Source organism: Anopheles marshallii, chromosome 2, assembly GCF_943734725.1.
Source record: "Anopheles marshallii chromosome 2, idAnoMarsDA_429_01, whole genome shotgun sequence".
Classification (NCBI taxonomy): domain Eukaryota; kingdom Metazoa; phylum Arthropoda; class Insecta; order Diptera; family Culicidae; genus Anopheles; species Anopheles marshallii.
Genome location: NC_071326.1, coordinates 12,547,731 through 12,564,402, shown reverse-complemented (window position 1 = coordinate 12,564,402; position 16,672 = coordinate 12,547,731). Strand labels below are relative to the sequence as shown.

Below are 16,672 nucleotides of genomic sequence, written 5' to 3'. Positions count from 1 at the left end.
AAATATAACCGAATTGCAGAAAAGTACTGAACCGGTGGCCGTACTATTGGAAGTGCACTGTTCCAGTTTACAGTTTCCAGATTGTCCGCCTATACCAGTGAAATTGTGTGAGGGAAAACGGCAAACGTAAAGGGAACCCAGTGTGAAAAATATTCGTACTATAGCCGCTGTGTGAGTTGTAGGTGTGTGTGTGTGTGTGTAAGCCACAGAACTAGATGCAATTGTAAGCAAAACAAACTACGAAAAAGTTTGCCTACAGAAGGAATAGCATAAGTGGCACTAAAGGCCATTCAAACGGTATTTAGGTGAGCTAAAATGTGTTTTTACGTTAGTTCATTAATCGCTTCTTACATTCGACATACTGCGTAGCCTAAACTCAAAAGCTGTATCAAAGTAGCACAATCAATCATGTCGCCAAACAAAATTGACGGTACCTGTACGGTATGGTGTTGTTAATGTGCATACTCATTAGGATACTGATTTTCAGCTAAATACCGTCGATGTTGTTCCTGATCGGGACAGTTGTCTAGCGTGGCGAAACCATTTAAAGTTTTACTGTACACGAGCACGTACCAAGTTTGTTTTGCGGTTTAACATATGGCAATCTAATCATTATCACGATAGAAAAATACGGTAATTCATTAGCCCCTTGCAGCACGCCCGAACAAACATGTTGTTTTTAGACTGAATCAGAAAGAATGTGTGGTTTTGGAAAACTTTTAACAAATTGAAAGTATGTTCTGTACTAACAGCAAGATGCAGTGCTGTTTGTTGAGCAAGGAAATACCAACAAGGTTTAAATTCGCAGAATAAGGGAGTATGGAACCTGCTGATATGTTATATAAATAACACGAATATTCGGATAAAATAAATCTGGCATTGTTGATGTTTATACCCGTTGATAAATGCAGAATAGTGGATTCCATCGAAGAGCATGCAAATGAGCATCATTCAAGTAATGCACCTTTTCATATTCAATCATACCACTACGGTATGCAACATTTTGATGCATTTTTACCTATTCGGACCGGTGCCCCAACCACACAAACGCGTTGAAAAGCGCAGGATTTGTAGAGACACCATACCTGGGATTGGTATTGCCCGTTTGCTCTGGGTTGCTTTGCTTCCCAACATGCAGCTGCAGTGAGGAGAGAATATCGATTTTTTACCACTAGAAAACTAAGTGTGCCGTGTTTCTTCCTTCCTTTCAAGGAATGAACTGCATATGTAGGCACAAGGATACATGTTCCTTCCGCGGTAATGCTGTATTGATGTACGTACATAAACGCATGACGCCTTTATAGACTATTTGGATGCGTTTTGTTTCGTTTCGTTTTTCGAAAAGGATTTTTGGACATACAATTTCAACTTCAGTAAAAATGTATTTGTTTATTAGTTGTAAAAATCAATATTTGTCTTTCTCCTTGCAGGAACACGCGATACAAAGGGATTTTATTTATTTTCGTTGTTTTTAACCGTGAACACGTGGAAGCTGGAGGCTACGGTGCCTACTATTCTGCCATGTCGGTGAAGATCTGTTTCGAAATTGGTCATGTGGCCTCGGTCAAAAGTAGACCAACGGCAGAAGGTTACACGCACGATTGGGAGTTATTTGTTCGCGGTTTAGACGGGAATGATATTAGCCACTTCGTTGACAAGGTGGTCTTCAATCTGCACGAATCCTTCCCGAAACCGAAACGAGGTAAGGAAGCCCAAAGAAACCGAACTGAAACAAACGAAAAAAAATAATCAAATGTATATTTTTTTTTTAGTTTTCAAAGAACCTCCGTACTTGGTGAAGGAAGCCGGGTATGCCGGTTTCATACTGCCGGTGGAAATTTACTTCAAAAATCGCGATGATCCGAAAAAGACAGTGTACAACTACGATCTCGATCTGACTCCGGCCAAAAATCAGCGCGAAGAGTACGTGTTTCATCATCCGTCGGACGAGTTTCGGCGAAAGTTGCTAAAGGGTGGCGGATTACTCATATCAGGAAGCAGCACCGGTAGTTCCGGTAATAGCGTCAGCAATGATTACAAAAGCAACCGTGGCAGCAGTAGTCACAACAGTGGTGGCACTAGTGCCGGCGCGGAACGATCGTCAAGCAGCAGTTCGTCGCAGGACAAAAAATCTAAATCGAAAACATCCTCCTCAGTCGATGATACGAAAGGACAGTTTGCGGAACTGTTTGGATCACCATTTTCCCACAAATCAAGTGGCGGCAGTGGTAACAGCAAAGTATCACCTGATCCGAAGCAATCGTCTACCAGCAAAACATCACCGGTGGGTGGTAGTAGCGTTAGTGGTAAAGCACAGTCCGGTCAGAAACCTTCGTCTGACTCTAGGACGGCGATTACCAACTCTTCCACGTCCTCATCCATGTCTGGTTCATCGAATTCTGCAGCGAAGGATAAAGATAAATCATCCTCCTCGAAGCACAAACACTCGAGTCCCAACAAAGAAAGCAAAAAATCGTCCAACTCCGCGTCGCTATCGGTGGCGGGAGGCATTGGGCTGGCGGAGGAAAAGCACAGCAAGGACAAGAAAGATAAAAGTCATTCGAAGGAGCGCGATAAAGGTGGCAGAGATAAGAATACGATGAACAGTATTTCCGGTACTGGTAGTAGCGGCGTAGGAGGTAACAGCAACTCACAACAATCACTGACCTCCTCCGCATCTATGAAGCGGCCAACCGTAACAGCCAGCCCAAAGCGGTCTAGCACTAGCAGCACAAATAGCAATAATAGCGTAAGCAACAACAGTAGCAATTCTACAGTTCCTAATATACCTGGTAGTGGAGTGTCCACCGGATCCGGTGGTCCATCCGGGAGTAAAAGCTCCGACAGTAAAAGGAGCGCTAGCGAGAAGGAGAAAAAAAGCAGCAAAAAGGAGAAGAAAAGCTATGACAAGGATAAGGAACGTACCACCGAATCGTCCAACCAGCGAAAGGTAGATCGAAGCGGTGAAACGCAACAGAAGATGCAAACAAACGCGAATTTTGCTTCGGGCCCTGGCTTATCGAAAGGGGAACCAGCCTCGCTGGGAAGTGGGAAGTTATCCTCTTCCTCTAATTCTGGAAGCAAGACTAGCTCCAACAATACTGCAGCTTCGCATGATCTGGTCAAAGATGGGACGACTGGTAAAGCATCCACGTCCGCTCGTGAATCTTCCAACACTTTAAATTCTGCTGCCGCCACCAGTGGCGGGTACCCAAAGGATAAAAAAATCCATCAAAATGCAGGCGACTCCATTTCCAAACCGGACCCTGCTGGAAGTACCTTAACAACGGTGCCTTCTGTTAAGGCATCCGAAAAGCTGGACAAGGATCGGGAAAAGGATGAAGCACGAAAGCACAAACACAAAAAGAAAGACAAAACGAAGGACAAAGAGAAGGACCGATCTTCCGTAGGAAAGGATAAAAAGGATAGAAAAGATAAGGACAAACCTACCGGTGGGGTTGATGCGGGCCTTGGCAAAGGGTCAAACTATTTGACACCTACGCGCGAAAATCTTGGAGGCGGTATGGATAGTACCGGTGTGGGAAAAAGTAAATCACTCAACAACACCGGCAGCGAGTCGTCAGCGAAACCGACTGGACACGATCGGGACAAGTCCACGTCCACGGGCCATCTTTTCTCCGGTACCGCAACTGGTGCACGGCAGGCTGCTGGTTCGCAAGTTGTGAAATCGAGCACACCGGTTGAACCAGCAACCGGACCAGGCAGTGGTGAAGAGAATTCGAATGAATCGGATGCAGTGACCACCGGTGGTACCGGTGGTGGCGATAATAGCCGCGCTCCGTCAACTTTGCCGACCGAAAAAGATTCGGAAGCGTCGAACAGCAGTATAGCGGACTTGTTACCGGCCGGTGGTGGGTCATCTTCGTCCCACCAGCAAAGACCACCGTCGGCAACTTCATCCGGCACAACGGGGTCAGGTAGTAGGACGGCCGAATCTGGCGAAAAATACCATCACCATAAAGGCAAAAAGGATAAAAGCTCTAGAGGACAAAGCGGTTCCGCCGCTACTCCACCGGTCGAGACGAAGGACAGCAGTTCCAACGTTGGTGAACCGATTAAAAGACGGAAGCGAAAAAACAAGGACGTAGATGTAGAGAAAACAAAAGACAGTGCCGCTGAGCTTACCACGACGATAACAGGCTTTTCCAGAGAACGGCGCAGTCCCTCGCCACCGTCTCCACCTGCATCGTCCAACAGTTTAATGGAACCACCGACAAAAATACCAAAGAAGGAGGAACATCCGCATCTTGGTTCGGCGGCAGCTGGTAAAGCCACGGGCCTGGACACAATGGACCACCCACTGAACAATAACAACAATAACAACAATTTCAAGCAATCGATCGGTGGTGGAGGTTCCGCGCCGGATGATAATGGTACCAGTTCGTGTAGTAATCTCGGCGGAAGTGGAACAAGCGTCGGTGGTTCTGGTATGGTGGGGACCAATGCGGCTGCCGTCTCGCTTACCGGTGACTACATGCTGGAGCTGAAAGATCTGCAGCAGAAAATAATGACGCTCCAGGACAACACGGAACTGCAGCGTGTGGTGGAGATGATAGCGGCAACGGGATGTTACGAAATTACGAGCGCTACCTTTGATTTCGATCTCTGCGCGTTGGACCTTATGACGGTGCGGCGATTGCAGAACTTTTTCGCCACCTCCTGACAATAGACAACGGGCCAAGCGGGTTGTAAGCAGCTTTCCAGCCGGGACGAATACATCATTCATACGAATATATGTCATATCTGTCAACCTGACGGAAACCGGGAGTCTGCATGGATGGGAAACTGCAGCCAGGGACCGAATATCCTGGAGAACAATTGTTGACTGGACCACGTCACGACGACGTGCTCCATCGTAAGCAGGCCAACGAGAGAGATACGAATATCTGTATACAGCAGGCGGTGATTTTGGAGCAATGAACCGGCCAGCGGCTACTATGTTGTATACCGTACGAGCTTTTCTCCTCTTTTTATTTTGGCGGTATTTTAATCACCGGAAAGTGTCCGCACTACACCGCCTATGGCATTAGTTTGAAAAGTTGTAGGTAGATCAATGTGTTTGCATATAGGTTTTCCGGTGATGGTTTTCGCTGGAATCAATTCAATCGTTATCGCTCCGTTAACTGTGTTTTTAATCGACGAACTATTATGAAATGTGACAAACTGTGCATCGATAACGTGTTGACCAGAAATATCCATACCAGAGCAGACGCTGTTGCTTAACACACGAAAATGAAAAGGAGAGCACAAATAACACAAGATTTCAATCCAGTACGCTGTGGTGCACTTCGACACAACGCAAGAACATTTGTCACCTAAAGCATAAGTCTGGCTGACTGCCCTAAATGCTCCCAATAGGGTGGAGGAAAAGGAATCGTGTAATGCGGAAGAAAACGTCGAATGATAGAGGAAAATTCGGAATTATTAGGAACTGTGAGAAAGGGAAGCCATTTGTTGTTGTGCTGTTAAGGGTATATGTATGACTTGTATTTGAGCTTTCGATATGTTTCTATGCGCAAAAGAAGCATTCCGTTGCTTACCATACTTTTTTATGTTATTTGTTGTTCTTTAACAAACATTGGATGGCAGTACATAAAAAAAAGTTTTGGTTTTGTGCAAAATCTGAACCATCAATGTATAAACAAGCGCAAAAATAACGAAAACACATTACACACTACAGAGCAGGAAGCAGGCCATATTCCCAAACTACTGGCCTAATTTAAAAGTATATAGCTGGGAGACACCAACTGGTTAAAACCAGGATTCAGGTATTTGTACAATATTTCGTTTACGCTAATGCTAATTTGGCTGCTTTACGGGTTGTTTTAAACTCGATTCAAAAATCTTTTGTTTAATTATGAATCCGAGGCGATCTGATTTTCATTATATGTCGTTTATCGTTGACTGAATTATGGACTGTGTTGGTACAGATTCTGTTAAAACGCGCTCCTTCTTAACCGATCTGTTAGAAAACTTTCACTTTTTCTATCATATTCTTCGGAATATCGGTTTAATGATACCGCAAAACCAATCGCATAAAGTACAGGAATTCAGCGAACGATCGTGTAGAAGATCTCTTTATAGGACTCAACAACAGATATGATACGTTGGAAAATGAATGATCAGCAGGTGTTAAAAATACGTAACTTATTGATGAATATCATCTCGCAATTCTCAATCTCACAAACGTAGTTAATCACATAGAAAGAAGGTGGTCAGGTGTACGGGCAATTTGCCGTATGGACGCCGTGTGTATAATGTGGGATAATATGAACAGGAATGCGTGTGCTTTTTTGTACTCAAGACATTGAAAACAAACCTGTGGTGGCGCTTTGTGTTAACTGATAGTGTTTAGAAACCTGCTAGTGGCTTAAGAAAAAAGAAGGAACACACGCTCGATGTTTGCCATTCAGGGTTAATTCGACCTTATTGTAATAAGCTAGATAATGATTCGTATATGTTTAGAGGAACTATTTGTACTGATATGGATTTGACTGTTTCAGAATTTGTTAGTTTTCAGAAATGATTCCGGTTTTAATTTTTATCCCCTTTTTTTATTATGTTACCAACATAAAACATTGATTACTGTGAAGTTAGTTGTAAAAGGAGTAGGCCAAATGCCCTTTTTTTAGAACTAGTACTGTAGTTGTTCTTTACGTTTGGGTGCGTAAATTACAGGCAAAAATGCGAATGAACTGAAAACATCATCACACACGTAACGATGGAACAAACAGAAGAGCACACGCGTATTGTAAATAGCAGCGTAATATAAATTATGAAACTAACCCCCTCCCCTGATGAGCGACCCTCGTATGAGATCGTGTGTGTGTGTACATATATTAATGATTAATTTTAACGTTATACAACATAAGCTGTAAGGAATGTAGCATAAAATAATAAAGATTCATTACACAATATTGTCATCAACAACGCTTTTCAATAATGTTTTCAAATGCACAAAATTGATCAAAATATATTGCTAGCAATAAGTTTCGCTTAATTTTGTCAACATGTTCGCAATTCTTCTTTATTATTCATCGTTAGTAAATTAATATTTTTAATATTATTATTTGCGCACTCAAAACCGTTGTCTCATCGCTCCGCTGTTTTCTTCTCCTTATACACATCCCATTCCGGGAGCGGTTGTTCCGGTGGCACAATCCACGTGCCAGGTGCTACACTCCTACCAACGGGCATTTCCATCTGGTTTTGGATCTGTTCCGGATTAGATGGTAAGGAAAATTGATCCCAAGCACGGCGCACCTCTATAAGCTCCTGCCACCAATCTTCTTCAGACCGGCTGCCAGTCATTCCACCCAACGCAGCACTTCCAAACAAAACCTTACGCCAACGGTTCTCTCGCCGGCGACTAACATTCGCAGTGGACTGACGGGTTAACTCCGCTTTCAACCGTTTCTCTTCCCTAAGACATTCTCCCAGCTTGCCCTTCCATTCTGTTATGAGAGCGTCCATTTTGGTTACGAATCGTTCCTCGGGCTGTGGGTGCATGCTTGGAGCACTTTGTCGTTGCCGTAGTAATTCAACAGCTTTTTCAAAACGAGTTAACACCCGTTTGGCTCGAGCCTTTCTGCGCCGTACGTCGGTTAGAATGAGCGTTTTCATTTGTAGTTCTTCTCGCGTAACTCGTTCCTGTAGTAGTCGATCCTTCCATTCCGCTTCCCAGGTAGCTATTTCTGCTAAACGTTCCGTTCGGGCTGTTTGTTCGGCTTTGCGATCATCCAGCAGACGTTTATTACGCCGCTTTTGCCATGCTCGCTTCTTTTGACGTGTGGTAAGCTGGTGCGTTAGGTGTTGCTTGCACTGTACGTTTTCCAGCGGTTCTAGAACATTCAACAGAACGTCCTTCAGCTGGTCCGCACGGTCTAGCTCTTCTTCCCACCTTTGCTCGGATTCGCCTTCCTTTAGCAGTAAATCATCCAAAACCAACGCTGAATGTTTTAAGTTTTCCAAAACATTAAGGGCTTGGCCAAGTTCCGTCCGGTAAGTTGAAATGTTGATGGGAATGGTTGCAGAACGGACTTTGCTATCAGCGAGTGGTACATTTCTGTTAGTTAAGGTAGTTAAAAATTGTTGCACTCTTTGCAAATCGGTCACTCGCAGTTGCTCCAACAGTGCGGGATGCGGAAAGGAATCATCAATTGGTGGCGGAGGTTTCGTGGTGTCCATCTGGAATAGCTCATGTGCAAACATTTTACGAGCAATATGTTAAACTAAATCTGACAATGGAAAGATACGGCGTGAATTATAAAGGTTCTTATTCTAAGCGTGCGTTTGCGAGAGAGGTATTTAAACTAAACTCGGAATCCCTCGTTTCCCTTCTACGCCGTAATCTTTTGTGGAAGATTCGCTTTGGCATCATCCAACACTGCCACGGCTGCTTGATACTGTTCTGTTTCCTTGAGTTCCTCTTCGTTTTTTATCATTTCCGAAAGTTCCTCGTGAGCTTTGGCCAAACTGTTTGGGGGGCATAAGTAAGCAAACGGTGGCAATAAGTTTGACGGTCTTATCTTGGTAACACCTTTTCCAACACTTGCCGTCTCTGGCAGTCCGGAATCATCATCATGGATTCCTGCAACACTTCCTCCTGCTTGCGCAGCACATGATCATCCGAACCGGACGCTTTCAGCTTGTCGATGCGGTTCTGCTGTGTAACGACTTCCTTTTCGTACACAACTTTTTCTTTCGACAACCGCTTCACAACACCTGTTTTGATGGTTAGCTGACGAAGGCGCGGATCAGACATTTCCGACCAGTTGGCTGGGGACACGAGAAAGGTGGATCAGGAAAACTACGCGGAACTCACGTTTACCAAGGATGGAATAGCAGGCAATTCGGGAAAGTGCGGTACTAACAAAGCCGGCTTACTAGATACCGTTCCAACGGTGAATTATTAGTCATCATGCGTCACAAGAGGAACATGACATGAAGCGTGCAGGCGAAAATACAGGAAAGATAAATGGAAAGTCTCTCCACAAAAAAGCTAATAGAAAGTCACAAAGATGACGCAAAAATCGGTCTCATAATTCGAAGGATTACGAGTGTGACACAAAGTTCAGAAAATGGTCAGTTTTTCAGGAACGGCGAAATAATCTGGCCTCCAAGCGATTCTTTTAGTACGGTATGAGCAGTATCTACTGTAAACAAACTGCTGTCAGCTATTTCAGATTGACAGTTTTGTAAAGCCCCAAACATTCCAAGAACACGCATCGTGCTGGGTTTGTGGTGAAATAGCTCCACAGCGTGCTGCAAGAAACGTTAAAATAATGGTGCAAGTTGAGGAAAGTAAATTAATTGCCATCGGTGATGTATTAAATAACCGTGATCGTCCACTAAAAGAACGGTTTCGAGCATTGTTCACGTTGCGAAATATTGGTGGCGAACGCGCACTCGAGTCCATCGGCCGGTGTTTCGATGATGAGTCGGCATTGCTTAAACACGAGCTGGCGTACTGTCTGGGACAGATGCAGGATGTGAGAGCGATTCCCATGCTTACGAAGGTGCTTGCCGATGTGCAACAGGAACCGATGGTAAGGCACGAAGCAGCCGAGGCACTCGGTGCCATCGGGGACAGCTCTGTGGAGGCAACGCTGATCAGCTTCAGTAAGGACCCTGTCGTGGAGGTAGCGGAAACGTGCGAAATCGCACTGGAACGTGTGCGATGGTTGAAACAAACGCAAGAGCAAGCACTGAAAGACGACCCAAATCCGTATGCCTCCGTAGACCCGACACCACCGGCCGCTTCCAAGAGCGTTGAAGAGCTCAGGCGAATCCTCATGGATGAATCGGACACGCTTTTCAATCGATATCGGGCCATGTTTGCGCTACGTAATCTGCGCACGGAGGAAGCCACCCTTGCACTGGCCACTGGACTAAAGGGCAAAAGTGCACTGTTCCGGCACGAGGTTGCGTTTGTGTTGGGTCAGCTGCAGGAAGAATGTAGTATACCATTTTTGGTAGAAAATTTGCGCGATCCGGCCGAAAACGAAATGGTGCGGCATGAATGTGCGGAAGCACTCGGTGCCATCGCAACGGAGGAGTGCACACGTGTGCTGAACGAGTATCTTCAGGATGACAAGCGCGTGGTAAAGGAAAGCTGCGAAGTAGCGCTGGACATGTGCGAGTATGAAAACAGTCCCGAATTCCAGTACGCCGACACGCTCGTGAAGGTAGCAAACGATGGATAATGATCGAAGGTGTATGATGGTGCATACAGTGTGTGTGTAAATACAACTTGAACAGAAACAGGACACGATGCATGGCGTTTAACATAGAAAGCTATATTATTCGGCATTTTCTTCACAAGTCTTTCTGCGTTACTGTACTTCTATAATTAATTGGCGAAAGGAATAAAAACGACGAAGAAAATTTATCACAATTCCAAAATTCCATCGTTTACATCTAGAGACGTGTACCGAACGTGTAGTTCACAAAACTGTGCGCAGCATATGATGTAATTATTTGAACAGACATTGTCCTCACCGCGGTGTCTTACTTTCTCCTTTGCCGACGCTTGGCTTTACCGCCATTTGCGCTAGTGCCCACTGCGAGTCCACTGTGGGAGGAAATAGACGAAGCGGCCGCAACAGCATCGGCCGGAAGCACGACTGTTCCGTCGACTAGTTCACTTTTTAGCTCCGAACCGGCAATTGTATTCTGTGCTTCCATGTAGAACATAAGATCACGCACTTGCTCCTTTAGCTCGATAATTTCTTGTTCCTTCTCCGAGCATTGTTTCTCCAAGGTGGCGAACTTGGTTTGCCAAGTGATTTGATTTGCTTGTAGCGTTTTTCCAAATTGTTTCTCCTCGGCCAGTTCACCCAGAACGGTGCTAAGCCTGCAAAACAGAAATAGATATTAGTAAGTCATCCACGTAGCTCGTGCTTTATCCTACACAATAGCTTACTTCGATGTTAATTGCGTGATTTTCCGTTCTAAACTGTTTTTCTCTTTCGTTAGAGCGTGCAATTTTACCTCCAGCTCAGCCGTCTTTTTTTTCGCCACCTCGTTATCTTCCTGTAGCTTCTGTTTTTCGCCACCGACGATCGATTCGAGCCGGGACAATCGTTCCTCGTAGTAATCCCGCTGCGCATCGAGCTGCGATGTAAGTAGGTAAGTGAATTCCAGTTGCATCGAGTCGATCTTTTCTTCCCCATCATCTCCACCGGGGGACTGGGTGGCGACAAGCTTTCCATCCGACTTGCTTTGCAACAGTCGATGCACGAAATTATCTCCGGCGTAATCCCACACACGGTTCGTACCCAGCTGTAGTGCGTACGTATGGTTAGTCGTTCGATAGTGTGTCGCTGCGTGGCCGCCCTGGTAACGGCCACACCCGATGTGTCCGCAAATGAGACAAATCCATAGCGCTTCCGTCCCTTCACACTCCATGCAGACGGACTGTTCGGAAAGTTCCGGTGTTTGTACGCAGCGACAGACGGGGCACGTGGAATCACCCCACTTGTTCAAACACCCGGCATGGAACACGTGGTTGCACAGGATCGTTAGCACACCGTCCACACTTTCGTCCATACGCTCGAGACACACGGGACAGGACGGTAGCTCGGTATGTCCTTGCGGCGTTACGCAACAACCGTCCAGACCCCACTCAACGCTCGACACCCAAACGGCATGGCAGAGGGTATCCGGCTCAAGGCTGTTGTACGGTGCACCGTTGAAGGTTTTGTAAAATTCAATTGCTCCTTCTACGCAACGGAACTCGAGTAGAACCATAAATTGGTTCGGTGAACCGTCGCGAAGAATCCGAACGTGTTGGATCTCTTTCTGGCACGGTGCGATAAAGTTGAGTATATCATGGCAGTTAAGGGACGATGGTACGGCAATCAAGCAAATCGTTTTCGATACCCCACCTTCCGAAATATCCGCCCGTTCGCTGCGAAATAGAAGGAAGGATGTCGCAATTAGTGAGTTTGGTCACTAGACGCACACACATCCTCGCAAGCTATTAGCGTGCTTTTTTACGTAACGTTGGTAACACTTACTTCCGCTTAAAAAGGTGCAGGATACCTTTGGTTACTTCGACGAATGGATTACCGGAAAAGAAGTTTATCTCACCGAGTATCTCGGTGGCGGAAGGTGGAGGCACCTCATCCATCGGTGTCTGTTCGCGCGAGCTCTTTGGCAGGATGCCACGATACTCGTCGGCTGGGACTGGTCCACCATCCAGTAGCCGATTGCGATAGCTTTCGATTGTGATTTTTTTCGGCTTCCGTTGGCCCCGCATCTCTCGCTGCAATCGTGGATTGTTGGGATGTTCGTTCGACACCGCCCCAGCTGCTTCTGTAATCGATCAAAACACACCGAGAATGATTGGGCTCTGGTGCACTTTTGTGGATTGCATTCGCTGATGCGGGTCTTGCTCACTACTACCACGTTAGTTGTGTGTATCTTTATTTGGCTATAATTAAAATGCATCTTACCATCGCCAACTATGCTGCCGCCCGTTGCTGCGTCATCGCAAGCGGATCCGGATTCCGCGGAGCCCAACATGATCGTCGACTGGCTGCGACTTCTGTCGGCTACTAATTCAATCTTTAACAAACATAAAGAAACCAATGCAGACATTTATGACGCAGCCACGGTCATAATCTAATTACACCCGAAACGCGCAAGTGGCAGAAAAAAGGCAAACTAATATAAGAAGGTCAAACGATGGGCCCGATGTGATTTTTGGTTTGCTACTGTTCTATCGCTTACAGAATACACACACGCCACTTTATGTTTGCGTGATCTTTCTATTTAAACTAGCAGCACCAGCAACAAAACGATCGATTATTTCATTTGTCGCCAGAAGACTGTGATACAATTTGTACGCAAAATGCACTGCGGAGGTTTCTGCATCTGTGGAATCAAAACAAAGAGAATCAGTTTGACAGTTTGTGTGTTTTTTTTCTTCTCACAGCAATCGCGATTCGACTCTGTACGCACCTTGGTCGTGTACACTGTAAATTTGCCGTGGGAAAACCTGGTGTCGGGCGAAAATTTGCTGTCAAAACAGAGACGAGTGGGTGTGTGTGCATGCATGTTTGTGTCCACGTACCTGTCAATGTGTGTGTTCGTGTTGGTGTGAACTGTGCTGTCATCAGAGAACGACGGAAAACGGTCTTTCTCGCCACCTCTTCCTTCAGAAACGCGATTTAGCATAGAGAAAATAATCTATTTTACCGTTTCGTGAATCGTTCTTCTCGGTTTACATTTCGTTCCCTTTTTGCTTCCGGTTGTTTCGGTGTTCCGGAAGTCTAAAATACAGCCACAATCCGCAGCGCAATGGAGCCTTATGATGTGATAGTGAATCAACCGGTCGTCATCGACAACGTAAGTAGCAAAGCTGAAGACGAGCGTGGTGGCAGGGGGAGGAGAATACGGTAATCTTCCCTCCTATAGGGTGGCCACTAATGTAGACGCCCCAGATGGAACGGCAGGTGGAACGTTAGAGAAAATGACAAAGGGGGCGATCTACCTTGTTCACCGACAGACGACGACATGTATTGAATGTACGCATCGATGGGAAACAATGACATCACTGGAATGCAATCCCGACAACTTTTTAGAAATCTCTACAGAAGTCCAAAGTTTACCAAATTGGAGATTTTATTCCTTCATGAAGACGGACAACAAACAGCTTCATTGCCAAGCTGCTCACATTAAGGAAATGTTAATATCGTTTATGGGAACTGTAACCCGTCGAACAGCGATGCAGCCGGAGATAGTGCTCGGTAGGGTTCGTTAATTGCGAAAAGCTTCGTTTCAATGGGCGCCGGAATTCAGGCAACTGTTGCAGTAAATCAGTACGATCCCGATAGTAGTCACGCTGCTGCTGACATCGCAAATAAAATTCATCCACCTGCGCCATCCGGTTACGATCAAAAACGGTTAAATTTGGGTTCGGAGGTACAAGGGAGGCCAGCGTTCGGCGAATTTGTTTCACACGTTCAGAATACATTCTACGATAGTTTTTTTAAGTGTCCCTTTTTTTGAGTTGAATAATATTCAGCTTCTCTTTTGCAGGGTTCGGGAATGATTAAGGCCGGTTTCGCTGGCGATCACATACCAAAGTGTCGTTTTCCCAACTAGTAAGTATAGCTTCGTGCTCATAGTCTGCTTTGATTAACAAGGCGTCAATGATGGTGACGTTGGTAACGTTCCGCTTTTTTGTGTCACCGTAGTATGGGTCGGCCCAAGCATGTGCGCGTGATGGCCGGTGCATTGGAAGGGGACATGTTCGTGGGACCAAAGGCGGAAGACTATCGAGGGCTGCTAAGCATCCGCTACCCGATGGAGCACGGTATCGTAACGGACTGGAACGATATGGAAAAGATCTGGACGTACATCTACAGCAAGGATGAGTTATCAACCTTTGCCGAAGAGCACCCGGTCCTGCTTACCGAGGCACCACTGAATCCTCGCAAGAACCGAGAAAAGGCGGCCGAAATTTTTTTCGAAACGTTCAACGTGCCCGCACTGTTTGTGTCGATGCAAGCCGTGCTGAGCCTCTACGCGACTGGGCGCGTCACCGGTGTGGTGCTGGACTCGGGTGACGGTGTAACACATGCTGTACCCATATTCGAAGGTTTCGCTATGCCGCACAGCATCATGCGCGTAGACATTGCGGGACGGGATGTGACCCGTTACCTGAAGACGCTTATTCGCAAGGAAGGCTTCAGCTTCCGAACGACGGCCGAGTTCGAGATAGTGCGCTCGATCAAGGAAAAGGTATGCTCGTTAGCGACGAATCCGCTTAAAGAGGAGACGGTCGATACGGAGAAAACCAAGTACGTGCTGCCGGACGGAAATGTGCTCGAGATTGGACCGGCGTGTTATCGGGCACCGGAGGTACTGTTCCGCCCTCATATGCTTGGGGAGGAGTGCGAGGGTATACATGAGGTTCTAATATACTCGATTCAAAAGTCCGACATGGATCTGCGAAAGATGCTGTATCAGAACATTGTGTTATCGGGCGGATCGACATTGTTCAAAGGTTTTGGCGATCGATTGCTATCCGAGATAAGGAAACACGTGGCAAAGGATATGAAAATAAGGGTAATGTGATGTGCTGAAGCTAGTAAAATGAAATGATCTGTTTAATTTCTTTTTTTGTGTTTTTTGGTTTTAGATCGCTGCCCCGCAAGAACGTATCTACTCGACCTGGATGGGTGGATCAATTCTGGCCTCTCTCGACACATTCAAGAAGATGTGGGTCTCGAAACGGGAATTCGACGAAGATGGCCAGAGGGCGATTCATCGGAAAACATTTTAAAGTGCACTAAACACCTAGAACAGCATTCATTTGGCGACAGTTTTCTGGGTACACACACTCTCAAAACTACATGACACGGCTGTGTCTACAGAAAAGTGAGAAAGCAAAAGAGACAGACGGGGACAGTACGTGAAATTGTGAAGAGAAAATAATTCACAGAGCAGAAGGGTTTTTTTTTTGGGAGGAATATAGGACATTTTAGGATGATTTTGGGGCTGCCACCGTAGATGCTTCTCTCAGGTTTATATTCGGTATTGGATATCGTAGACCGGTAACAAATCGGCAGAAATTGTGTTTTTCGTTTCAAACCGGTCACTCGCCGCGCGCACTATTTGCAATTTGGCCTGCTCGGTCCACAGAACAGCTTTATGCAAATACATTTTATTTCACAGTGATGCTTAAAGGCATTTTGAAGGTAAAAAAGGATTCACCGAATAACATGATATAGTGCATAGAATCTAAAACTAATATAAGTTAAAACATGATGGACGGTCGCTTCAAACCTGAGGGACACAATCATATGGAAGGCAAAGAGTGTTCAGCAGAAGTGTTCAGGTAGATTGTTGAGCGTTTTTTTTTCTTCATTTACACTTCAGTCGACTTCAAGAAAGTATAATGCGCGCACAGAAAGTCTTTATCACACAAATAGACACGATAAGATCAGACGTTTGAGCAGCGCTGATGCTAACAAAGCTCCCTTACAACTCACGTCGTTTGCGATGCTTTTGGGGTGATCACTTTGAATTCTTCCAACGTTTAACGGTCTGAACGGTTTATATTCGGTTTAACGCTACCCTAACCATGCAAATCATTATTTTGTAGTCTTTGTCTGTTGCTCTGTACTATGTGGGTTTTTTTTGTCTATTTAACTGTTTGTTATTGTAAAACGTACCATACTTTTTTGTGATGATCAAATGGAGCAACATTTTGGAGTTGCAGCTTTAATAGGTAGCTGAAGCTGTTGGTGCATTCACTTCTAGTACATTTTGCCTCATATTTAGATAAATGTCACCCCCGTGCGATAGAATCACCTTCATTCCAACCTATATTGCACAGCCAATAAGATGTGCAATTGTTTCATGTTTGCGATTTTAGCTTACCGTTCCTTTCCTATCTGTGCAGAAATTTATAATCGATGCTTTTAAAGTTCATTAGGCGTGGGTAATAAGCAATAATCGATAGTCGCAAAACAACGCTTTCTGATTTGTGTTTTTTTTAATCGTGTTTATTTCCTTTCATCAATTAACATGAATTAAGTTATGATTTAGTAATTTATATTCAATAACTACCAATTAACGATAAATGCGTAATTTCGCGCGTGTGCGCGTGGCTGCTAATGGCCACATTACGCAACAT

At 45.3% G+C, this 16,672-nt stretch overlaps 6 protein-coding genes across 6 annotated transcripts; 3 read left to right on the top strand and 3 right to left on the bottom strand.

Annotated features, from left to right (window-relative positions):
- The first annotated feature begins 1,521 nt into the window (after positions 1 to 1,521).
- On the top strand, positions 1,522 to 4,684 carry LOC128707404 (protein AF-9). Its single transcript, XM_053802356.1, has 2 exons — positions 1,522 to 1,702; positions 1,773 to 4,684. The coding sequence occupies exons 1-2, from the start codon at positions 1,522 to 1,524 to the stop codon at positions 4,682 to 4,684; spliced, it is 3,093 nt and encodes a 1,030-aa protein (XP_053658331.1).
- Positions 4,685 to 7,113: 2,429 nt separating this feature from the next.
- LOC128709132 (uncharacterized) lies at positions 7,114 to 8,232 on the bottom strand. The gene has a single exon (XM_053804116.1). The coding sequence runs from the start codon at positions 8,230 to 8,232 to the stop codon at positions 7,114 to 7,116; it is 1,119 nt and encodes a 372-aa protein (XP_053660091.1).
- A 128-nt stretch (positions 8,233 to 8,360) lies between these two features.
- LOC128708226 (tubulin-specific chaperone A) lies at positions 8,361 to 8,785 on the bottom strand. The gene is made up of 2 exons (XM_053803186.1): positions 8,577 to 8,785; positions 8,361 to 8,496 (listed from the first exon to the last, which is right to left on the bottom strand). The coding sequence occupies exons 1-2, from the start codon at positions 8,783 to 8,785 to the stop codon at positions 8,361 to 8,363; spliced, it is 345 nt and encodes a 114-aa protein (XP_053659161.1).
- Positions 8,786 to 9,305: 520 nt separating this feature from the next.
- Positions 9,306 to 10,226, top strand: LOC128707316 (deoxyhypusine hydroxylase). Its single transcript, XM_053802268.1, has one exon. The coding sequence runs from the start codon at positions 9,306 to 9,308 to the stop codon at positions 10,224 to 10,226; it is 921 nt and encodes a 306-aa protein (XP_053658243.1).
- Positions 10,227 to 10,530: 304 nt separating this feature from the next.
- On the bottom strand, positions 10,531 to 12,624 carry LOC128707391 (BRCA1-associated protein). The gene is made up of 4 exons (XM_053802343.1): positions 12,480 to 12,624; positions 12,042 to 12,339; positions 10,946 to 11,932; positions 10,531 to 10,876 (listed from the first exon to the last, which is right to left on the bottom strand). Exons 1-4 carry the CDS (start codon positions 12,622 to 12,624, stop codon positions 10,531 to 10,533), a joined length of 1,776 nt encoding a protein of 591 aa, XP_053658318.1.
- A 702-nt stretch (positions 12,625 to 13,326) lies between these two features.
- Positions 13,327 to 15,316, top strand: LOC128709701 (actin-related protein 1). Its single transcript, XM_053804710.1, has 4 exons — positions 13,327 to 13,374; positions 14,068 to 14,132; positions 14,226 to 15,099; positions 15,173 to 15,316. The coding sequence occupies exons 1-4, from the start codon at positions 13,327 to 13,329 to the stop codon at positions 15,314 to 15,316; spliced, it is 1,131 nt and encodes a 376-aa protein (XP_053660685.1).
- The last annotated feature ends 1,356 nt before the right edge of the window (positions 15,317 to 16,672 follow it).